This window comes from Mus caroli, chromosome 6 (genome assembly GCF_900094665.2).
Source record: "Mus caroli chromosome 6, CAROLI_EIJ_v1.1, whole genome shotgun sequence".
NCBI classification, from domain to species: Eukaryota; Metazoa; Chordata; class Mammalia; order Rodentia; family Muridae; genus Mus; species Mus caroli.
The window spans coordinates 58,735,559-58,761,592 of record NC_034575.1 but is presented as its reverse complement, the minus strand read 5'-3'; the positions used below and the strand labels follow the sequence as shown (position 1 = coordinate 58,761,592).

The window sequence follows — 26,034 nt, the reverse complement described above, 5'->3', positions numbered from 1 at the left end:
GGTTGATGGTAGGAAATGGTTCCAGCTACACTGAGAAGGTTTCCACCAAGACCAGGAGCTACCTAACCTGATTGACTATGGTTATGTTGGTAAAGTCAAGTTGCCAGTCAGTTCCAGGAAGAAAGCCTCTGGTGTGTCAAGTGTAAAAAGATGGACTGTAATAACTGGACTTGGGAGCTGACATCTGACAGATTTTACAAGAGACAGTAATAGCCCTTCAGAAAGCTTCACCTTTGGGGTGGGCTGCAGGTGGGCCTTAGTGAAGTGAGACAGGACTTGGCTATAAAGGTTAAAGAGCTGGTGTAGATAGGACAGAATTTGTCTAGTGTCAGGTGTGATAGTTGGGATGTGGATTGAAATTCAAAATGTTCTATGATGGGCAAGACAGATCCAGGCTTCTAATGGTTGCAGCAATATCTGCCTCATCGGCTCAATTATTTCTCTTAAAAATGGTGGGATTGTCACTCGTGTGGGACGAACAGTGGACGGTACCCATAGCCACAGGGATATGGGAGGCTTTTAGAATGGCCATAATTTTGACTGAATTGATTATTGACACTAATTTTGTTATAAATAACCTGAGGTCTTTCCAGATAGCAGTATGGGACAGGATGAAGTGACAGGCATATTTGGAATCTGTGTGAGTATCAGGTGAGTCCAGATGAAAGCAGTGATGTTTTGTCACTGGGTGTCAAGGGTGATAAAGAAGAAGGTGCCCTGGAGGTTCAGGACTGAGAAATGGGAGGTGCCTCCTGGAGGAATAGTGGACAGAAGTATAGAAGGGTTGGGCTATGACAAAAGGGTTGGTTATAATAAAAAACAAAATCCAACAGCTTTGAACAGACTTTCAAAAATGTGAGGGGTAACTCAATGTCTCCAGCCCTTAGATCTCTGAGAAAACCCATTTGGAAATGGAAACTGCCCTTGCTAACCCCCTTCTAGTTTTCCTGCTTTTACTAATTGCCCCCGGTTTTAGAAATTTCATGTCTATGTTTCTCCACCAACAAATTTTTAAAAATATCTAATCAAACAATCAGTTATTCTTATAGGACTATTATCACCTACACACAGAACTGGAGACTGATGACTCCTGAATATGTTCTGATGGTAATGATCAACAGTGCCCCAAAGATGTCTATGCCCCCAGATAGCAAGAAACCGTTTAAAAAGCACACCCCCAATTCCTGCCTCACCAATTGTGATGGTTTGTATATGCTCAACCCAGGGAGTGGCACTATTAGAAGGTCTGGCCTTGTTGGAGTAGGTTTGTCACTATGGGTGTGGGATTTAGTACCCTCATTCTAGCTGCCAGGAAGTCAATCTTCCACTAACAGCCTTCAGATGAAGACATAGGACTCTCTGCCTGCACCATGCATGCCTGAATGTTGCTATGCTCTTGCCTTGACAATAATGAATTGAACCTCTGAACCTGTAAGCCAGCCCCTATTAAATGCCATCCTTGGTCATGGTGTCTGTTCATAGCAATAAAACCCTAAGTACCAGTTATTCCTTCCTATTCCTATTTTCTCACCTTTTATAATAAATAAGAGGGAAGAATTTTAGAAACCTGAGAATCACACACTTTCCAGAACCATGGCCCCTCTCCTTTCCCAAGCCCACTTTTAGTAAATCAGTGCCAGCAGTGCTATCACGTCGCGTCATGCAACTTAATTCCACTGTCACCAGGAGTCAAACATTCTCTCTATGCACACGCACTATACTCCTTTATAAAACTAGTGCCTTCATCATTTGCTCTTTTTCTCCTCCATCTTTCTTCAGACAGCCTTTGTGTAACTCCCCTAGTAATTTTTGTCTCTCATGAGGTCTGTTGTATGGTGGGATTTTGTGGCACTCCTTGGCCCTCTGATCACTACAAAACAAAACAAAACAAAACAAAACAAAACAAAACAAAACAAAACAAAATACAAACAAACAAACAAACAAAACCCATAAAAGTTATAGTTGATTGTAAGCGGCCAGACCTGGGTGTAGGGAACTAAACTTGGGTCCTCTGTAAGGAAAATGTGTGCTCTTAACCTTTGAGTTATCTCTAGCCCCCAGGAAGTGTCTTTATAATTGTAGTTCTAGAGTATATATTTTCATTTTGTTAATATGCTTATAACTGACCATATTTCATTGTGATTGACAATTCACAGTTTATATCATTTGTTGGAAATTTCCCCAGCTGGAAGCCATTCTTGCCTGGAGCCTGACAAGAGCTCTCTGAGAAGGTTGGAAGAGGAGCTGCAGAGCTTGCCACCCACTCCCACCAATCTCTTACTCTCCAGACAATTCAAGTGCAGCACTTTGTCAAACAGATACCACCACCCCAAATTCCTAATGCTACTTCTAGCTTCAGAAGTCTCCAAAGCTAATATCGGGAGAAGCTTCACTGTGCAATACTGAAGATGCAGAGTCTCTAAAAGCACAAACTCAGCCAGTGTCCATTGTAAGATTAAGTGCAGTGATATCCAGGGCAGTTGCTACTGGCAGATTGTTAAGGGTTATCTGAGGATGCCAAGTCTGCTTAAAGCTAGTCTGGAGCCAAATGCAGTACAATGAGGCTATGTAATTTATTGAAGGTTTATGCAGGTTATGTTTTCCTAGTGCCTTTGAGGCTATGAGATGTTTCTTTCCTCCAGGAAGCAGCAACTTTAATAGCAAGAGGGTTAGATGAGGGGTTGGGTTGCTCCATACATCTTGAAATTGATCTGTCAGGGACCCATGCCCACCCTTGTGTTTCAGCCTTAGTGTCCTTTACAGACCCTTGTAAAAGCTTGTTTGGTGACCATGGCTAACTATACCAGCATGATCACTTTGTCTATTATATTGATTTGTATAAGTTCACATTTTTACAAAATTATAGCAAAATAAATTATAAAATATCATATCACATAGAAACAAAAAAAATGACCAAAAGAAGCAGATAAGAGCTAAAACTAAAAGAAAATCTAATTTATAGCCTCGCATGAAAGATGGACTTGCTGTCTCATGGCAGAAATGATTTCAGCTGATTTGAATGATAGTTTTCTTTTTTTAATCTTAACAATATTAGTTGTTTGGATGCAAAATGAAAATATTCCTTTTTTATTTCCACTCTTGTTATAAGATGTAATCATCCTAATATTTCTGAAAATAGAGAATAATTCTTATGTTTTTTGGAGTCATTGCTGGGAATAAATATAAAATCTTAAGTTGATGATCAAATTGTAAGTCTTGTAAGACGACAGGCAGAGATTCTCCATGTCTACATTACTACTTTTCTGAAGCTTATATTCAGATTTTATTTATGTGTAAACTATTTATGTGTCCTCTCTCCATTTTCTACCCTACAAGGTTTTGCTTTGGTTTTGTTGTTGTTGTTTTGCTGGGAGACATCTAAGAAAAACAAAACACTTTTTCACACTACAAAAAGTGTATCTCAAGCAGTTATCCCTTGTAATAATTTTCCCGACTTCCCTCATTTAGCTATCCATTAGTAAATACATTTCTGGCTATCAATTTCCCCTAGTAGATTCACCTTCTATGCTAGCAATGGCGTAGAATGTTTGTCTGCCTTACTTGTGCTTCACACTTTCCTGATGTGAGCCTTCTGTACAGAGGGTGCTAGATGTGTGTGTATGAACATATCTGTGGATATATGTGTATGTAGCTAAGGCGTTCCTGTGGCAACACTACATAGGTTGGGGAAGTCTATAAAGTTGGAATATATTAAGCAGGGTATCTAAGATAGCTGAAATGGTGGCTGCCATGAGAGAGCAAGTCCATCTTTCATGAGAGGCCCAAACTACCACATTCTTTCTTAGACAATTAAGTAAGGGGAAAGATTGTCAGATAAAATATAAAGAGCTTTTAAAGGATTAAAGCACTAACTAGTCTGTGAGCTTTCTGTAACTTGGCCATTGAGAAGTGACAAATCCAGGCTGTGTGTTTTAGGGAGTCTGGGAGATCTAGATCCTCTCCAGAAGGGACCAGAAAAAATCATGTGTCTTAGCATTCACTCAAGAGGTAAATAAAATAAATCAGAAGGCCTCCATCAGGTCATCTGGGTTGTGTGAGCAAGTTCACTAAGATGTAATAAAGAATCAAGGATGAAACATCGTGCTGAAAAATAATACCTAGCAAAGTATCTTTGTCTCCCTCTGCCAATAAACAAACAAACAACAAACAAACAAAAAACACCCATCTACACTGAATAGATTAATGTAAGAAACAAACAACTAGAAATCTTTTGTTGATGTGTTGATGGTTTGTAGTTTGTTTTTAGACAGGCTTTCACTATGTAGCTCAGGATGTTGGCACTCCTGGGCTGCTTCCTCTAACTTCTCCAGTGCTGGGATCCAGTGTGTGGCTATCACATTAGGCCTAGAATTGGGATTTTTCAATATACCTATTCTGCCATAATCTGTGTCCCACATAGAGTTATATCTTCATTCCATTTGTTCCCCCTACACACATACACACACACACACACACACACACACACACACACACACACACACACACACACACCAACACATGCAAGCACACATGAATACATACACATACACACATGCAGACACACACACACACACACACACACACGCATGTACATATGCCTACTTCTTTAAGGTTTTTTTCAGGTCATCAGAATAGCCTAAGTTGCCCCACAAAATATTAAACTGCTTTTACACTCCAACTATTCTAAGTGAAAATCCCATTTGCCTTATTGGTTTTTACAACATAATATTGGAGTTTAACACCAATGGAATTATTAACTGTATAATGGTAATGAGAAAGAGAGTTGCAAAAATCACCTAAGTAAACTAGTACAGAAAAATGGGGAATAAATTCATGCATGCCCCATGTACACGATGCTAGTCTTGGTCGATATCACTAGGAATCTTAACAGATTATAAGAGGATGTCACCTCTGTCTTACGTGCAAGCTGTCTCAGTGAAATACTTAGCTCATCATTCAAGCTCTTTTTGAAGTTTTTCCTTTTAACCAGAACCAATACCTGACAACATATTGCATAATAATGTGCCCCATTTTAACCTCAGATATCGTTTGTTTGTTTGTTTGTTCAAGAAAACCAAGATGCGCTGAAGACAGTTTCAGCAAGCGCAACTAATCATGGAGAATGTCAGGGAGAAGAATTTGCTCGTAGAAGGATGGCGCCATGTGGCGCTGTCTGCCTCTATGAGTGAACAGCTCCTATCACTGCAAAATGTTTACAGAGCCACACTGCACTGGCCATGAAGCCTGGCTTTTACCCTGTGTGCTATCAGTGCAGGCAAGCTGCCTTTGTGTATTTCTTTCTGTGATTGTAACAATGGTTTTGAACGGTATTTTTTTGTAGCCTCTCTTGGCTCCATTTCATGCTGTTACATATTTTCTTTTGAAGCATGTTTATTTATTGTTTCATAAGTTCATATGTTAATATAATGTGTTTTGATCAAATTGAAGGTAGTCTCTAAAATAGTCTCTCTCTTTATGAAGGCTTCTTTACCAGTGTTGGGGTTTAGCATTCAGGACTACTCAGGAACTTCACTTAATTAAAAAATTATTTAATCCAAATGTTTTCATTTGTACGCTTAGCAATTAATTTTCACATCACTGTTAAAGACAAATGTACACTCAATTAGACTTTCAAATAAAAATTGAAAGATTTATCTTAATTCAGAGATCCTAAAGTGTGAAAGACTGTCTTTAAATTTGTACAACAGAGAAAAGTCATTATTGTATCTTCATAGTAAACATCTAGTTGCACATTTCTGCAAGGTTATTGAATCATTTTATGGAGGATATCCAGGAATGTGCATACTTAATGTAGGGCAACATCACTGAGAATATTTTTTTCAAGAACATTTTGAAACATTACATGATGGTCTGTTTCAGCAAGAAAAGCTTTCTGCAGCAGCTGTGGTTTGCTAGCAGTGGTTCTCAACCTGTGGGTCACGACCCACCATGGGAGTCGAATGATATATGCATTATAACTCATAACAGTAGCAAAATTGCAGTTATGTGTGGCAATGAAAATAAATTAGTGGTTGGGGGTCCCCACCATTTGAGGAACTGAATTAAAAGTTCTCAGCATTAGAAAGGTGATAACCTAGTGTGCTAAAGGAAGCTTCCAGCAGGCAGGTGTGTTGTGTATACTATATCTGCCTCATCACCCAAAAACCTATTGTAGGTATTTCTTCCAGGAGATGGAGAGTGAGCACACACTTCATTAGAGACAGCATCAACCCATGGAAATGAGAATTAATTCCTTAGGATTATATTTATGACACAGTAAATTGTCAAACAGTATAAAAGTTTTATCATGTAAAATCAAATGGCATGCTGTTCATTTACGGCTAGCTGCATTAATATAACTCTGCCTGTAAAAAGAGAGAGAGAACAGCGCCTTCGTTATTGTTTGGCACTAACACAAAGCCCTTGGTAGACTTGGTAAAAAACAGGGGCTGACTTTAAAGAGACAGAAAGGGAACTATCAGAGACACTGTGGGCAGGACCTGCCTGGCTGTCACATCTTTATTTTCTCTATTTAAAGTAATATTTCTGTGGCTTTGTTTACAGTGAAAACAAAGCTACCTATATGTGACATCATTCTGTAAAGTCCCCTGGTGTTGTTAGTCTAGGAACACATGCCCTCACTCACATCTCAGTTGTCATAAAATATTTAATGTAACCAATGAAAGTTTTTTTTTCCTGTTCCTTTTCTGATTGAGAAGAAAGGGAAGGACACGGCACACAGCTTCTATAACTGAACTCCAAGCCAAAGCTATCTAACTTTTTTTTGGCAACATGGTTACAGAAATTGAGAGTTAACTCTTGTGTGCTTTTATAAATGCCTAGATTTCATATATACCTCTTATAGCATTTGATAAGGACTAAATAAAGAACATTCGACATTCTCTGAACAGGTCCAATCACATGACAGTGATGGTGCATGTCGACCCAGCCTCCCCACAGACTCTTGTAGCTCTTTCTGTCTAGTCTATGTTGGAAGAGGCAAGCCCATTTTTGCTTACTCAGGCTCTATGGTCTTCTGACTTTTGGCTGATTTTTTTTGTCCCCTTGATACAGGGTTTCTCTGTGTATAGCTTTGGCTATCCTGGAACCCACTATGTAGACCAGGCTGGCAGCAAACTCACAGAAATCCTCCTGCCTCTGCTGGGATTGGATGTGTGCACCATCACCACCTGCTGCAATTTTAACTGAAGGGAAATGAAATGTGCTAGTAAGGCAGCAGCAATGAGAGTAGAGTATCTTCTTTTTCAAGTATCTGAGTTTAATCAGCTATTTCTGAATCCATGACATAAGTATCTTGTGTTTCTGTGTACTCCTTCCTGGTTGTAGTTTAAGCAGTGACTTTTTCTGCATCCTCTTCTTGTCCCAACATTCACAGATCTCAGGATTATATCCTTTGCTCTGGATCTGCCAAACCCAGAGCTTCTTTATGCAACCAGGCCCAGGTGCTTGAGCATCCTTGTTGGTTCCTTTAGTGCTGTTTACTGTCCTGTGACAGCTAACTTCACTTAATTCTGTTCAATGAACTGCCTGACTATACCAGTTACTGCCTGCCTCAAGGGTCCCATGTAACAGAGCCTCAAATTACTGGATCTATATTTCACTGTTTACATCAGATCAATAAAATACCATTAATAATGGTAAATGTGAGTTTCAAAACATAAGAATTGTCTGCTTCATAACTTAGCTGTAACTGATGGTGTAAGTTTTCTAAGAGGTAAAAGTGGATGAGTGGGGCCACTGGATTTCTGTTGTAATATCACTAAGATTAAAGGTCATCCTGGGGAATGTACACTGGGGATTTTCACCTTTTGTAAAAGTATTGGAAATACTTTCCTAAATAAAGGAGATTAGGGCAGTGGTCACATCGCCAGTTTGAGTCCAACTGTACATTGAGACTTAGTTCTGTGATGACTGTAAATTAAATGCATCCAGATTTAGGAGAGACAGGATGAATCGAGGGTGTATTATTCTCAATTTGGATGGAGAGCTTACAAGACCACATAACAGGTTTAGAAACATGACTACAGGAACTAAATAAGAAGGACAGTTTCATATTCAGTCCCATAAATGTATGGGGAAGCATGTGAAGTGATTTCATGCTGGCTGTAAGCTGTGTGGGTATAAAAAACATAATGAATGCTCATTCAACTGGCCACCCAACTGGTAAGCTCTTTGCAGACATCAGGGGAAGCAACTGAGCTTCCCATATCTGGTTGTCTTGTTCTCAGGATCCATGAAAGGCTAAGTGTGCAGCAAACAGACAGGTGAACCTAGGATAGGCAGCATTACCACTACTGCCTTGAACAAAGCCATTTTATTCAGCCTGGAAATGAATTTAAAATGATTGGTCCTATGAAACTCTCCCCATAAGACTCATTTTTACCTCATTCAGAGTTGAAACATTTCCAATTCTCTAGTCAAATAGAATCTCACAGATGTCTTGCTTCTCTGTCTCATCGCAGTGGGAGTGGAGAGAGCCTGATGGACTACCCAGGAGAAGGAGTTAAAAGGTCTGGAGTCCAGGCTGACTAGATTTGGATTTCAAGTCTGCTCTGTCATTCGTATAGGCTTACACAGCTTTCTGTTGATTTATTTTACTCCTTCATATTTTGGTGGGTTAGAATGATTTACACTGTGAATACAGCAATAATTGAAATAGAAAACCAATACAAAGGACTTCATGGGGATCTGACTAATAGTAAACAACAAATCTGCACTATATCACCTTATGTAGGAACCACACACCAAATTCTATCCATACCTCAAAGTTAGGATTATTGGGTTTTCGACTCTATGTGCATTGTCAAGTCTATCATATGCTAGATACTAAATAATTATTTGCTTAGCAACTGAATATTTTTTAATTGGTTAATTTGTTAACCAATGTTACTTTTCTTTCTCAAAGGTAACCACAGCCCATGCATTAGCTTTGATGGAGTTTCCTCAACAATCACTAGAAAAGGGATTAGCTTGCACTTCAGTTGTCTACCTTTTAACTATTAAGTTAACTAACTTAACTGTTAAGTGCAAATTGATATCTACACACTTAGGTTCAAACAGAAGCATATTCACATTTCACTTGTAAACATTAGTGAAATAATTATAAGTGAGGGTTTTATTAAAACAACTAAAGGTAAATTATAGGTGTGCTGAAGGATGGAATAGGTTACTCATTTAGAGTTTCTTTTGCAGGTGGCTCAGATAATTTATAAAGAAATTATGTTTAAATTTGTTTAATTCATATTAAGCATAAAGAGAGCTGCTGACATTGATTTGTAATGAATACCCAGTTCTCACTGTACCAAATAGCCTCGTTCATTAATAATTATGTAAGTAATTTAGCCTATAAGAGACCCTTTCTTTCTTAAAAAAAAAGTATTCTAAGTTGTAATTGTGGGAGGGAAGGTCTGCATGTGGGTAAGCATCCATGAACACCAACACTGGAAATTAGATTCCCTTGAAGCTAGAATTACAGATGGTTGTGAGTCATCTGATATGGATGTTGTAAATGAAACTCAGGTTTCTTATGGAGCAGTCTGAGTTCTTAGCTATTGAACCATCTCTCTAGCCAATGATAATACAGAATGATAATAGTTACCTCTATTGATTTTCTAACAAATTATTGGAAATGTAACAAATTTTCCCATCAATAATCCCACTCACAGAATCATAAATTATGAGGTCACAAAAGACTGTCACACATACCTGTCTTATTTGCTAGTACCCCCAGGAAGCCACCATGGGGCAAGATAAGGATCTATTAAACAAGTGGCTGATCTCTCCATTGATATCTCTATGTGGGGCCTATTGTTGCAGTGATGGCCATCTTTGAGGGATCCCACTTCTTATAATGTATAGAAACTCTAGGAAATCAGACTTAAAAATCTAAGGACTATCCTAACAAAATTACTGTAATGAAAAAGTACAGCCTACAGATCAGTTTCAGATTCACAGATATGGGAGGTTGGGTAACATGACTACTGAAGCTGTTTTAGATATAATAGTCAAGGTTCAGGCAAAAGCTCTTTTGAGATTATCAAATTAGTTGATAAAAGAAAAAGCAAAGAAAAATAGAGGATACTCTATGGTCTCAAACTACAAGGCGAAGATGGTGCTTACCAATACAGTCACCACGCGTAGAACCACGCCCCGCATGTTGTTCTCCAGTTTTTTGTCTGTCAGTGATCCATTCAGACCTGTGACAGGATTCCAGCACCCAAGCTGAAAGGCAAAGAATCTTTGGTCACTTCTTTTACTAAAGAGCAGCCCCATCACCTCTGTGGAGGCCTTGTAGAGAATTGTGTGATACCTCTTGTAATAGCTGGTATGAAAAACTTATCTCTTTTAACAGAAAATGAAGCAATCAGAAATGCCATATCTTGCCTTTAAATACCATCATATGGCATATGTCAGAAGCCAACATGCTTTACAAGAATCTCAGAGGACATCTGAATTAATGAGGAGTCACACATTCACCAGTGGCTCTATCACCATAATGTGCTAGTTGGAAGAATAAAAGTACATGTAACCCTTGCAGAATTTCTCACTAATATATCAGTTACTGCATAACTTAAATTCTCTCAGGGCCCTAATCTGCCATTTAATTGTACATTGCTTTTAGTGGAAAAAGACCTTTAAAATATTAAAAATATTTTATATAGGTAGAAGAACAATTGCTTTTATATAGGAAATAATCAGATATAAAATGTATGTGTGCTGTATGTGCACATGCTGTGTGTGTGTGTGTGTGTGTGTGTGTGTGTGTGTGTGTGTGTAACTATTAATAGCACACAAAAACATAATATGGATTTTGGTCAGTGCTATTAATTTTCTTGGAATATTTTGACAATATTCTTTCCATGAAAATCTTATGTTATTGCCTCTTGTAGTATCCAGATCTGAGGGATACTGGTTTTAAAATTACTACTTTCAAATGTCAGAGCAATAAAAATTGATGAGTCTCAGTTAAAACTAAGGAGGAAAGAAAAAAATGATGAGGCTCCAGTTAATGAATGCCAGGTCTAGAAACAGATCTGATGAGGGAACAGGGTTTGTGCACAGTGGGAATGTTGTCAGGCTCTTATCACAATGCCAGGTTCACGAGCATTCACACTGAGATTGGTTCTGTGGGTGTACAAGGCAAAAGCATAACCCAGCTTCAGTTGTATTTAGAAACAATTTGATTAATTGAGTGCTTACAGGGACATCTGGTTACTTGTGCCATTTCTCCAATAATGATTTATTTCTTTGTACTGAGTTTTGTCTGTAGCTTCCAGAGTCATCAACATACTGGCAAATCTCCCTCACAAACAAACAACTTGGGTGCTTCTTATAAAAGCTTAAGCATCTCTTTAAGCTCCCAAAAGGTGTTTAATTAAGAGAACTGAAATGTGCTCAATTTATTGCGAGAGACAGAGATGTCACAATATGATCAACAAAGCCAGGTTTTTCCTTATTAAGATAATTTGGAAAAGCTTGATAATTGTTGGTTTCAACTGTAAGAGCACATTAAATTCATACCATGATATGTCATTCTTAGTTACATAAAAGTCTAATTAGAACTTAGATCCAATTAGCAAATCCAAATGTGTTGAAAAGTCTAATTATCAGAGATTGTGTAGCCCTCTTGCCAAATTTACAACCTTATGGAAATTCCTTTGAGCTTTTGTTCTTTTCTGAGGTCACCCAGAATCTATCCTCAATTGCATTGTTTGACAAGCACTTTCTAATTACTTCAAGATTTTATTTTTCTAGACTAAACATTGGTGGGGAAATGGCAATGGCAATGCTGACATTAGTCAAGTCCTAGATCCCTATATGCTGGTCACTGGATGCCAGCTTAACAATGGCATTGGAAGACTTATTAATAAAGATATGGACCTGCTGCTTCAGCAAAGACACATTTCTTTTTGCCTCCAGAGGTGTCTTTAGAGTTTGATCAAACTGTTGTTAGTTTGCCCATAGACCTGATATCTATCGCACCAATTGACCTTGGCTGTCTCTGGGCAAGTGCTGTTATGTTAGTAGTGAGGTTGGACCAATATACAACATGGTATAGAAAGATCACGAACCCTCAAGTTCTGAGTTTCTCTGAATCTTTGCCTCCTTCAAATACAACTAAATACAGTAACTATTATATAAATTCTAATGTGTTCTCTTACATTTAAACTGGAAATATCAACAAAAAAGTAGAGCAGGTAGAAATGGGTAAATAATCATAAATGTTGGACAATGTGGATTTCAAGAATTAATGTCATTCTCAATACTAGGTACTACAGTGAGATACTTCCAACCCACCATTAAAATATTTGACCCAAAGTTGTTCCTGTATTAATGAAATGCAGGGATAATAATGAAGCAAAGGCTGAAAGAATGGCCGACCAGTGACCAGCCCAAGTTGGGACTCATCCCATGACAGGCACCAATCTTTACACTGTTACGGATGTCATGTTGTGCTTGCAGACAGGATCCTAGCATGGCTGTCCTCTGAGAGCCTCTACCAGTAGGTGATTGAGACAGATGCAGACACAGTCAACCATTAGACTGAGGTCTATGACCCCTAAGGAAGAGTTAGGGGGAGAAATGAAGGGGCTGAAAGGGATGGCAACCTCACATGAAGACCAATAGTGGACCCATGGGAGCTCCCAGACACTGAGCCAACAACTAAAGAGCATATAAGAGCTGGTCAAAGGTCCCCGGGCAGGGCACATATAGCAGAGGATTCCCTTGTCTGGTGTCACTGTGAGTAGATGCACCTAATCCTATAGAAACTTTTTTTTTTTTTTTGTGGTTTTTCGAGACAGGGTTTCTCTGTGTAGCCCTGGCTGTCCTGGCACTCACTTTGTAGACCAGGCTGGCCTCGAACTCAGAAATCCTCCTGCCTCTGCCTCCCGAGTGCTGGGATTAAAGGGGTGCGCCACCACGCCTGGCCCTATAGAAACTTTATGCTCTAGTGATGGGGATGCTGAGGGAGGGGTGAAGAGCAAAAATTTATAATTTTGGGTCTTATAGCAATGTGGTATCTAAGTTAAAAAAATTCAGGGCTAAATGTTGTGAAGAACAGACCCAGGCGGGTCCAGGCACAGCCACACCCACCCTATAGCTGGGAACGTCCGGCCATAAAAGATAAAGAAAAGAATGCAGAAACTGGCCAGGGCTATCAAGGCTGACTAAATGGCCATCTGGCAGGATGGCGCCTCCCGGGCAGTGCCTCTCTCTGGCCCACCATAAATCATACATCAACCAGGTGTCCTGCTGACCTCGATAAGTCCCAGGCCCTTGTGCCTCCCTACGCCTTAGCTGGCACTTACTACCCTGTTAACTTGTAACCCCGCTAACATTTAAATGAGCCAATCATGTACAACCACGTCAATTCTTCTTACTCCTCCCTTTTGGTTTGTGATTTTTGCCTTTATAAGCCTGTAAGAAGTTTGGGCCGGGGTCGAACTCCTCTGCCCGCTGCGCAGTACATGAGTCTCGACCCCAGCATGCTGGTTTGAGCGCTCCTTTGCTCCTTCGTTGTTTGTGTGCCATTAAAGCCTCCTGTGGTTACAGCAAGTTCGGTCTCAGCGTCTCACTGGGTGTGCCACCTTCCCGAGACTTGAGTGAGGGTCTCCCTTTGGGGGTCTTTCAGGGGCACCCTCTAAGAGGTGAAGGAGATGGGGGATGGGGTGAAGAACTATGCAAGGGGAGTTCAGGGGGGAACATTTCAGATGTAAATAAATATAATAATTAATAAAATAAAAATGAATAAAAATGTGAAAAAAAAGAAATGAGTAAATATTTGTCATCCTACTTTGGCAATAGTTTGAACATTATTTATGTATGCTATATGACGTTTCTTCTCATTTTGTCCTCTAATTTTCATGTGTGTAATACTGTCACAAAACATACAAAATTACATGCATACAGGTTGTAACACAACTTGGCTTTCTCAATGATTTTCAGTTTTCTGTGAAGTTATTTTATTTGTGCCATCTTATGTGCTTGATAATTAGACTTGCTATGTTGTTCATGTCTCTTAATAACCATAGATTGTACTTTGAGATTTGTGTTGCTCTTCGATATGAGTATATAAGAGAGTACATAAGCATTCTTATGAGTGTATGAAGCCAGAGTAGTAGGTATTTCTATATAGACCACATCTTGAAAGCATTCATAAATAATTTCTGAGTGTCAGTCACAGAGCTGAAACCTTTATGCAGGACGTTGAAGTGTCACAATGACTGTTATGAGATGGCCCTGTTACCATTATTTCTCAGACATCACACATAAGGTCTTACATAAGGACATATATCTACTAAGAGATGAAAACTGGGGTTACAACTAATTGTATTTAAGTTCCATTTTCTGGATTATAAATGAATTTTGTCTCATGTGTTATGAAACCTGTTCATAGATCCATGATATATTTGAGGTGGTAGAAAATATATTCATGTTTCTATGTTAAGGAAATTGAGGTTCAGAACTGTGAACCTCCCTGGTTTTCTCAACATAGGACTTACAAGGCAAAATTGTCATCATAATTGTATATCCATAATTGTAACATTTACATACTATACAATGTTTAAATTACATAATGGTTTGACATATATTAACTCATTTAATTATCACAACCTTGAAGGAAGAGACCATTTTGTCTCCTTTTTAGAAAAAGGATCTGAGAACAGACAGGTGTTCTCTCTATATATCTTATATTGTTTATCTGTATAAGCAGTCAAGATGGCTAACCATTGACTGGCCCAAATTGAGATCCACCCATGGGAGAGAGACACTCCCAATACTATTACTGATACTCTGCTTTGTTTGCAGACAGGACCCTAGCATAACTGTCTCCCAAGAGGCTTCATCCAACAGCTAATGGAAACAGATGTAGACGCCCACAGCCAAACATCAGGCAGATCTCAGGGAGTCTTGTAGAAGAGTGGGAGATGGAATTGAGAAAGCCAGAGGAGTCAAGGGCCTATAGAGGACCTACAGAGTCAACCTGGACTCATGGGGCCTCACAAGATCCTGGGCTACCAACCAAAGAGCATACAGAGGCTGGACCTAGGCCACCCCTCTACATTTGTAGGCAATGTGCAGCTTAGTTTTCATATGGGTCTGCTAACAATTGGAGCAGGGCCTGTCTCTGACTCTGTTGCCTGCCATTGGATTTCCTTTCCCTACCTGAACTGCCCTTTGGAGCTCAATAGGAGAGGATGCACTTTGCCCTGCTGGGATTAGATGTCCCAGGGTGGGGTAGTTCCCAAAGTGTCTTCCACTTCTCTGAGAAGAGAGGGTAATGGGATAAGGGATTTGTAAGGGCAGAACTGGGAGGAGAGGAGGGAGTGGTTGTAATTGGGATGTACAGTGAATAAAAAAATAATTTATGGAAAGAGAAAAAAGATGGCAGGAAATAAGTAGTAGAGGAGAATAATGAAATAAACATAAAGTGCTCAAAATATTGGAATTTCCTGTTTGGAGAGATCACTTTAGTTAAAATAAATGCCAAACTCATTTGATTTCCTGTATGTGATAATGATATGTCTGAAACAGTGTAAGATAGCCGGTGAAATGAACAATAGCAGCACGCAGTACAAGGCCACACATGCACATCCTTTAGATGGATAGCTCAGGTATTAAGATCTCTTAGTTTCTGTTCTTGCACACTCATCTCCCTAAGGTACACTTCCAATTATTCTGCTTGATGATAACAAGTTCTTCTGATAAAAGGCAAGACAAACTAAGTGACATTCACATGTGTTCAAACTAAATCACTGTCTACAAGAAATAATATCCCTTGAAGCAGAACAGCTCTGAGCAGCAAAAGGTTTGAGGAATCCTGAAGGGATTTCGCCCAGAATCAAACCTAGAGCTTCTCCAGCTCCTCTGCTTTCATTGTTTGAAATTCTCCTTAACTTGACATCTCTGGCAGTGTTGGGAAGACTGTTTTTTGTCTGGTTGTGGTTTTGCTTTTGTTTCTGTTTTTTATTTTTTTATTTTTGTTTTGTTTTGTTTTGTTTTCAAAGAAACTGGAGGCATGTAGTGGAAATACACACAGTCTCTCCCTCTCTAAAGATAACCTCCAGAAGAGGAAACTGGATGCCCTGGAGCTGGAGTTACAGGTGGTTGCAAGCTAATTTGGAGTAGGTTCTGTGAATTGAAATTCATTCTTAACTCTGAGCGTCTATCCAGTCTTACCAATGAATACAAGCTCTCTATTCAGTCAAATGCTCTCCAAACAAAAATAAGTGAAAGTTACTCCTCTAGCATATAAATTGCAGAAAGTCTCCCTGTTAATAATGAAAAGGATTTACTATACGGGGACTGGGGAGATGCCTCCGTGAGTAAAGTGCTTCATGCACAAGCATGGGAATTGGGGTTCTAATTCCCCAGGAACTTAAAGCTAGGCACAGGTGATGTACACACTTCTAGTACGAGATCTTAGGGACTTGCTGGTTAACTAGTTTAGCTAAAACATAGACATCCAGAGAGAGACATTATTTAAAAAAAGAAAATATGTAAATAAACACTTAAACTCCAACTTTGTCCTCTACATGTGCATGCACACATGTGTATATTCATTCACAGACACACACACACACACACACACACACACACTCATTGTTCAAGGTAAAGACCAGAAATTCTACATCTTTACTACTGTAGTATATAGATTTCCTGTGTTTTCTCTTATTGCCTGAAGTCATTTCAGAACCTTTAAAATGCTTAGTGCTCTAATTATTTCCTTCACTGGAGCTTTGGCAATAATAACCATGTAGCCTCAGTTAAATCAATGGAATAGCTTGTGTTCAACAAACTGGCTGATGCATTTGCATGAGCACAGTAGCTCTTAACATTATGCATGCTAACGATCAACTTTATATATTTACTCTTCTCTCCCCACACCCAGCAATGCTTTCACTTTTCATTGGCCGCAGGCTGCAAAGGATGACTCTTGACTTGGGAGTTTCACATCACTGTTTTTCAAACAGTGTTGGATGTCAAAAAGAACTGAACTGTTCAACTTTAATTTTATGCTTAATAGTTTGTAGACTTTAATAAGGGGAGTCAAAAGAACTATAATTGAATATGAATGGAATGACCAGTGTTTATGAGCTGTACTCACATGGAACAAAGGAATTCTGGCTATATTATCAAAGCACCGGGGAGGACTTGACACACCCTCTGCTGAGAACTTATGCTGCTCATTGGGCTTCAGCTACTTGCTTCCTCAGCCTTCAGGCTATAATGGAAACTGCAAAAGATACCGCCATGCTATCTTTAAAGGCAGTCATTTAGAAGCATGCAGAATTCATTTGGCAAATGTTGACTCTGTAATGATCTAGAAATATAGAGAAAAATACATGTGTCATATTGAGTCAGAAACACCCTTTATAAAGCGGCATGGCAATGTTTTCTGTTTAGATATGCACAGGAGTGTGGTGGCCTGCTAATCGTTCTAATATTAATTCTCTTTATGATATTTTCCACCAGTAAAGTAGTTTCAATTTGTAAGACTTGCTCCCTGGGGCATAGTTATGAGCTCCTGTGGGTATGCTCCTATATATGGGCCATTGCCATAGTCTTTCTTTGAGCTTTGAGTCTTTCTGGGAGTGGCCTCTATGTTTAAGTTTCTAGCAGGAAAATGACTGAAAAAAAAAAAAAACAAAACAAAACAGAAAAGAATCAACTGATACATCCGAATCTCATGGTGCCAAGGTTAGTCCTCAGCCTTGTGTAGTAAGCTTTGCATGATCATTTCACTCATAGGCAAGATTATTCAAAAACATGCTGGAGCACTCGAGGTATGAAGCCCATCAACTATTTCACACCTTTATTCTAAGGTCTCTGCTCTATAGGTGTCATTTGAAAGAGCTGGCAGGCAACACCATCTTAACTAAGCTATTTAAATTTCTTAATTGGAATTGGGTGTGGATTTGAAATCTGTGATAGACCAGGTTGTTGCCTACCTTGCCCCTGGGTGTACTTGGCTTGTCACAGTGTAGTAGGTAGTATAGGGACCAGATAGTGCCAATAGATGAAGGCATGAGTTAAAAACACATGGTTTCCTTATTGTTATTCATCTTCCTGTGTCTCTGACTAAAACTATGTTCAACAAATCCCCCAAAAGTCCCAATGTGAGGCTGGGTCTTCCTCTATACTGCACCTCTACAGCTCTCTTTATTTTTCAGGATGGTTTATCTCGCTCAAATCAAATGTGATTAGCATTGCATTCCCATCTTGACAGAATATTGTTTTTCTATAATATCTTAGCATTTAGTGATTACACTCCTATAAAGCTTGTTGTATTTTCTTTTTGTTTCATCTTGTATTGAAGCCACCTGGCAGCTCAACTCCCACTAGGTCACTTCAGTCCTTGACATTATTCATTTAGTAATGTTTGTGTTTACTGAAGACTTCTTGTGAGGCAGAAATGGTACCAAGCTCTGTATGTAATTTAACTTATGTTTTTGTTCCAAATGTGTCAGGAAAGCACTAAGATTTTCCAATTTTAACAGATGTAGAAATGGAGGATTAGAAAGTTTAATTGAATACAATTTTCAAAACACAAGAAAATCAAGAAGAAGGAAGACCAACATGTGGATACTTGATTCCTCCTTAGAATAGGGAACAAAATACCTATGGAAGGAGTTACAGAGACAAAGTTTGGAGCTAAGATGAAAGGATGGACCATCCAGAGACTACCCAGCCTGGGGATCCATCCCATAATCAGCCACCAAACCCAGACACTATTGCATATGCCAGCAAGATTTTGCTGAAAGGACACTGATATAGCTGTCTCTTGTGAGACTATGCTGGGGCCTAGCAAACACAGAAGTGGATGCTCACAGTCATCTATTGGATGAAACACAGGGCCCCCAATGGAGGAGCTAGAGAAAGTACCCAAGGAGCTGAAGGGGTCTGCAACCCTATAGNTGGAACAACAATATGATCTAAACAGTACCCCCAGAGCTCGTGTCTCTAGCTGCATATATAGCAGAAGATGGCCTAGTTGGCCGTCATTGGGAAGAGAGACCTCTTGGTCTTGCAAACTTTATATGCCCCAGTAGAGGGGAATGCCAGGGCCAAGAAGTGGGAGTGGGTGGGTAGGGGAGCAGGGTGTGGGGCAGGTACAGGGAACTTTTGGGATAGCATTTGAAATGTAAATAAAGAAAATACCTAATAAAAAACTAAAATAAAAATTTAAAAAAGCTACAAAGGCAACCGCAAAAAAGAAAGAAAGAAAGAAAGAGAGAGAGAAAGAAAGAGAGAAAGAAAGAAAGAAAGAAAGAAAAGAGAGAGAGAAAGAGAAAGAGAGAGAGAGAGACAGAAAGAAAGAAAGAAAGAAAGAAAGAAAGAAAGAAAGAAAGAAAGAAAGAAAGAAAGAAAGAAAGAAAAAGAAAAGAAAGATTAATTGACCTGTTTCAGGTTGTTTAGCTAGCTAGTGATAGGGCAAGAATTTGAACACAGCGGGGTTAGATTTAGAAACTGTTCAGGCATTCTGAACTTAGTCAGTACAATGCCTTTTCAGATGGAAGTAAAACAAAGTGCATATAGAAAGATCTGACAGGCTTTTGAAAATTTATGTTCCCATGTCAGGTCTTGAGGAAGCACAATTGCCTCTGCTAAAAACTCCTTTGTGTTCCAACGATTCACACTCATCTTCTGCTAAATGGAACTGAAGACCTACATACATGGAGGTCTAGCACACATAAAGAAGACATCCTAGTTTGTGAATGGGTTCTGTGACCATGTCAGTGTGGGAAGATTGGCTTGTAATGACTGGCGAGAAATACATGAACACTGAACTGGATTTTCACGGTTAGTTTTCTTTTTCCTGAAAAATGAGTGTTTTTGAATCGTAGTTTTTTCTACTAAGATGTAATGTGTTGTTCATAAAATGAATTCTGTATTTGTCTTTCACAAAGCTTATTAGTGAAGAATTAATTTTGTGAATTTTGTGGATGATTTCTTTTCTTTTTTTTTACTATATTTCATTTGTCCAGCCTAGTGGTTCACAATCTGCCTAATGCTGTAACCCTTTAATACAGTCGCTTATGTTGTAGTGACACACCAACCATAAAATTATTTGGTACTGCTTCATAACTAATTTTGCTACTGCTATGAATTGTAATGTAATTTGTGGAGATAGATAACTGCACAAAGGTTTATGACCCACAGATTGAGAACGGGTCTAATGTATTTATGTGTGTGTATGTACTTGCCCCACTGCATATATGGAGATCAGAGGAAAGTTTGTGGGAGAATACCTTTCTTTTTGCCATGTGGGGCGTAGGGTTCAAAATCAGGCTTTCTTGCCAAGCATCAAGTGACTTTTCCTACTGAGCTATTCCATGATCCCAGGAAGTTTCTTATATTATCAGAAAACCAAATTCTTAGCGTTTTTTCTTTTAAAAAATTTATTCATCTATTATATATATATGCATGCTCTGTCTTTATGCACACCAGGAGAGTACATCAGATCAGCCACGATGTGGGAAGTCTGCTGGGAATTGAACTCAGGACCTCGGGAAGAGTAGTCAAGTACTCTTAACCCCTGAGCCATGTCCTCAGCACCAGCAAACCAAATTAATACACCTAAAAACATGAGGACTATAAATGCTCTCATTAGTAAAGACCATTGTATCAATTAAAAAGATACTTCTAGAAACATTTGCAAAGCCCTCAACTTAATTTTCTTTGTAGATGTGCATCGGGTACCTAGAATGCTATTTAGCATACAGTTTATAAGTAGTTGATAGTTGACAAATGAATTAATTGACTTTATTTTTTTCAAAAAAAAAGAAAAAAAGAAGAAAGAAGAAAAAGATAACACTCCTAACTTTAGAGGAATTTTTTAGCATGGTGTCGTTACCCTAAGGTGAGAGATGAAGCAACTGATCACTTGAAAGCTGTCTAGCAATTGTTTAATATGATTAAATGCCTAACCAAAGCCATTTTTGTGAGGAACAACGGGCTTATTGTTCAGGCTTCCTTGTCACACTCATTGTAGACTGTGTAATCAACATTATAATCAGTTTACCACATGCATAGTATCGTGCATCTAAGTCACCCAGGGTTTCTCTATGAGGCTGCTCTTGCTCACACATCTGCTCAGATTCAATATACAAAGGAAGAAGTTGGGATTCTCTGTGAATCATCAAAGAGCTGGCTATGCCTGTGAATATCCTTAATGTCTTTGAAGACAATTTTAATTTCACTGCAGAGGATTACAAACATTTAAACAATTGAGACTTGCATAAGTAAAGAATTCCACATTAAGTATAGTGTAAAATGCTAGCATATACATAATTACCATGTCTTTGTGGATTTGTTTTCTTGTCTTTTTTTAAACCATATGTTTTACATATTTTCCTTATGCATTCATTGTCAAGGAATAGCTAGAAAAATGCACATCTCTAGAAAATCAAGAGAAGGAGCAAGACAAATGTTGAAAGGGAGGCCCAGACTAACTGATCACAACAATGTGTTATAGATTCAGCAATGAACAGTGTAGTGGACACTACACTATTTGAAGCTGTCCATCCCTCAACTCAAGAACAACAGCATGTAGCCACATGTGCATCTAGTCTACCTCGGCCTTGACACAGTAGCTATCGGTAGTCTGTCTTCACATCTAGAACCTCAGCCACTAGCACAATCTGCCTCTACTATTCTCATTTATCCATCTAGAACCACACATTAAAGAGTAGGACATATCAAAGCAACCATATACACAATATAAATTAGAAAGTCATGACCACTCTGAAATCCCTAGGAAATAAAGGTTCAGAAAAAACTAAGAACTTAATTTTGTATCTCAGTTTGAGTCTTGGTACAGAGGCATTCTACAATCATTGGGGGTAGGGGTGGGGGAGGAATGGAAAAAGAAAAAAAAAAGAAACCTAGCAAACCTCAAGTAAAAAGAAAATACTGTATTATTGTACTCATGTATCTTTTCCTCAAAAAATTAAAAAGCATTAAAAAAACAAACAGTAGTGGTCCTAGAGGTACCCACAAATATCATAGGCTGCTGTCAAGTCTATTGGGTGCTCTCTATAACATTATGTCCAGGCCCTGTTGCTGAAGAAAGCATGTACTTATGTCATAGAACATGGACAAGTTGATCTGTGCTCCAGTCGAAGCCTCTCCTTTAATGGCTAGCATCCAGGGTCCTTGACAGTACTCTGTATGCTTCTAAAGGGAAAGAATAATCACCAATGTCACTGAGCTACACAACTGTGACCTATAATAGTGACCTGCCTGCAAGACATCTTGGTGTAATACTGGCATTTTTTTATTGGATTTAAGGCCCATGCCACAAGATGGAATCTATAATGCACACTGATGAAGGGTCATGAACCTGAGACTAGATAGATCATGGGCCCTAGGAGAAAATCTTCTACTATAATGACATATCACTAAGCCCATATATTCATGTCTTGTTTGACCCATATAAAAGATACTTACTCTTGCAGTAGATGGAAACCAATATAGAGACCCCAAATAGACAATATGCAGAGTCAGCAATTTTAGGGCATTCAGTCCTAAATGGGAGGTATTTATCAAACCTTTTCTCACAAGGCTCAAGGGTCTAAGCAGAAGAGAATGTGGAAAGATCGTAAGGGCCATAGGTGGTAGATGACTCTAAGGAAACAGTGTTTTCCAGACACAACAGGACTGATACATATATGGACTTACAGAGACAATGACCCTGTGCAAAAGCCAAATCAGTTCCAGTGCTAGCAGTGAAAAGGGAGGGGAACACAAAGTCCTACCCCCAAACAAAAAGCTATTTGCAGTTGATACCTGCTGGTAAAGAGGAAGTGAATTGTCTCAAATAGAGTATTACTAGGAATATCAACCACATACTCCAGGTCAAGCCTCATGCTCAGGAGTAGTTGTTGAACTGTAGAATCCAAAATAAGTTCAAGACCACCTAGTCCCTTCCCCTCTGAAGGGACTTTCAGAAACATAGCAGTCAAAATGACTAAGTCTACAGCTGCCAAAACAAAATGTACTCAGAAAAATAACCATGACAAGATTAGCAGTTCCCAGAGAAATTCCCCTACCCTGCCCCACACTGAATTCTGAGAAAAAACACAAACCGCCCTGACCTTGCTAGAATTTCCTGTGACATTAATAGCCATGATGTTAATAGCTGACTCATAAGTTCAAAATGTACTGCTGCTTTGCTGATAATCCATCAAAAGGGCAGGCAGAGTGAGAGACTAGGCCAAAGGGTTACTTAGTTACCCTATACAAACCAACCAATGTCTGAAAAGATTACTTGCTACACCAATGAGAATAAGCCATCTAGCCCTGTTGCCTAAATCTGCCCCTTATAAGGTATAAACAGTGTGTTCTACACATGCAGCTAGAGACATGAGCTCTGGGGATACTGGTTAGTTCATATTGTTGTTTCAACTATAGGGTTACAGAGCCCTTCAGCTCCTTGGGTGCTTTCTCTAGCTTATCCATTGAGGGCCCTGTGATCCATTTTATAGATGGCTGTGAGCATCCACTTGGAAGAGAGGCCCCTTGGTATTGCAAACTTTATATGCCCCAGTACAGGAGAATGCCAGAGTCAAGAAGTGGGAGTGGGTGGGTAGGGGAGCAGGGTGGAGGGAGGGTGTAGGAAACTTTTGGGATCGCATTTGAAATATTTGAAAATATCTAATAAAATAAAAGGAAAAAAAAGATCACTATGGCTGCTCACAAGCAGTGACTACAATCAACTTTTGAACAGTCACAAATGGCTTACTTTGAAAGTGTCTTCACACTGAAAACTCTCACATGTTGCCAATGTGACCTTGGTGACCATCACTCCTAGACTTTCTAACTTTCACTGTTGTAGGTTTGAAATTTGTATAATGTAAATTTCTCCTTGCAAAAATTTACTACAGACAAGATTTCTATTTTCTATGTTTAATTTGCTTATACTTTTTTCACGTTATAAAATTGATTTTTGAAAAGCAAGAGCAAAAAAAGGTGTATTCTTTCTTTGCTCGGGGTTTCTCCTCTCGCCTGCTTGCTGAGGGGGGTCCCTAATGTGTTGGATCAATAAAAATCCTCATGCGACTTGCAGTAATGGTGATCTCTGTGGCCTTTGTGAGTGAGGGTCTTTTGACGGACTCCAACAGAACAAAATTGGATTCCATGTTTTCTGTGTGTGCTTTTTGTTTTGTGTTGATTTTTTTGTCTTATTGGTTTTTGTTTGCTTTGAATATTAGTTTTTTAAAATTAGTTTACTTTTTACACTCCTTATTTTATTTCCACCACCACCACCACCCTCCAACTTTTCCATATCCCATACCTCCTCCCCACCCAACTGTCTCCACATGGATGTTCCAATACCCTCACCCCGCCTGATCTCTAAACTCCCTGGGGCCTCCAGTCTCTTGAGGGTTAGGTACATCATCTCTGAATGAAAACAGACCCAGAAATCCTCTACTGTATGTGTGTTGGGGGCCTCATATCAGCTGGTGTATGCTATCTGTTTGGTGGTACAATGTTTAAGAGATCCCAGGGGTCCAGGTTAATTGAGACTGCTGGTCCTCTTACAGGATTGCCCTTTTCCTCAGCTTCTTCTAATTCAATAGCAGGAGTCAACTGCTTCTATCCATTGGTTGGGTGTAAATATCTGCATCTGACTCAGCTGCTTGATGGGTCTTTCAGAAGGCAGTTATGATATGTCCCTTTTGTGAGCACTCCATAGCCTCAGTAATAGTGCCAGGCCTTGGTACTTCCTTCCCCTTGAGCTGAATCCCACTTTGGGCCTCTTGCTGGACCTTCTTTTCCTCAGGATCCTCTCCATTTCTATCCCTGTAATTCTTTCAGACAGGTATAATTATGGGTCAGAGATGTGACTGTGGGATAGTGGCCCCATCCTTCACTTGATGTCCTGCCTTCCTGCTGGAGGTAGGCTCAATAAGTTCCTCTCTCTACTGTCTGGCATTTCATCTAAGGTCCCTCCCTTTGAGTCCTGAGAGTCTCTGACTTCCCAGGTCTCTGGTGCATTCTGGAGGGTTCCCCCAACTTCCTATCTCCCTAGGTTGCCTGTTTCCATTCTTTCTGCTGCCCCCCAGGACTTCAGTCCTTTTCCCTCACCCAATACCAGATCAGATTTCCCTCTCTTCCTCACTATGCCCCTCCTGTCCAATTTCCCTCCCATGTCCCACCCTCCCTCCCCACTTGTGATTTCTTTCTTCTCTCTCCCAAGTGAGACTGAGGCATCCTCACTTGGGCACTTCAGCTTGTTGACCATTTTGAGTTCTGTGGAATGTATCTTGGGTATTTTATACTATTTACTATTATTATTATTATTATTATTGCTAATTTCCACTTACTAGTGAGTATATACCATGCATGTCCTTTTGGGTCTGAGTTACCTCACTCAGGATAATATTTTCTAGTTCCATCCATTTACCTGCAAAACTCAGGATATTCTCATTCTTAATAGCTGAGTAGTATTCCACTATGTAAATGAACTACATTTTCTGTATCCATTCTTCTGTCGTGGAACATCTAGGTTCTTCCCAACTTCTGGCTATCACACATAAGACAGCTATGAACATAGTGGAAAAAGTGCCCCTGTAGCATATGGGACATCTTTTGGGTATATTCCCAAGAGTGGTATAGCTGGGTCTTCAGGTAGATCTATTTCAAATTTTCTGAGGAACCTCCAGATTGATTTCCAGAGTGGAAAGGACATAATCAATAAGATAAATTGGCAACCTATAGATTGGGGGAAAAATCTTCACTAACTCACATCCAATAGAGGGCTAATATCCAAAATATATAAAGAACTCAAGAAGTTAATCACCAAAACCACAAACAACCCAATCAAAAGATAGGGTATAGAACTAAACTGAGAATTCACAACTGAGGAATCTCGAATGGCTGGGAAGCACCTAAGAAATGTTCAAAGTCCTTAGTGGTCAGAGAAATGCAAATCAAAACAACCCTGAGATTCTACCTTACACCAATCAGAAAGGCTAAGATCAAAACCTCAGGTGACAACACTTG

General features: G+C 39.3%; 1 protein-coding gene across 5 annotated transcripts in view; it reads right to left on the bottom strand.

Annotated features, from left to right (window-relative positions):
- The window catches only part of Grid2 (glutamate ionotropic receptor delta type subunit 2), a 1,450,739-nt gene that overhangs the window by 407,441 nt on the left and 1,017,264 nt on the right, over window positions 1-26,034 (bottom strand). For all 5 annotated transcript variants that reach the window (XM_021164478.2, XM_029478539.1, XM_029478538.1 and 2 more), the window contains one exon: window positions 10,141-10,242. In XM_021164478.2, coding sequence (XP_021020137.1) covers window positions 10,141-10,242 — 102 coding nt within the window. The remainder of the gene's footprint in view (window positions 1-10,140; window positions 10,243-26,034) is intronic.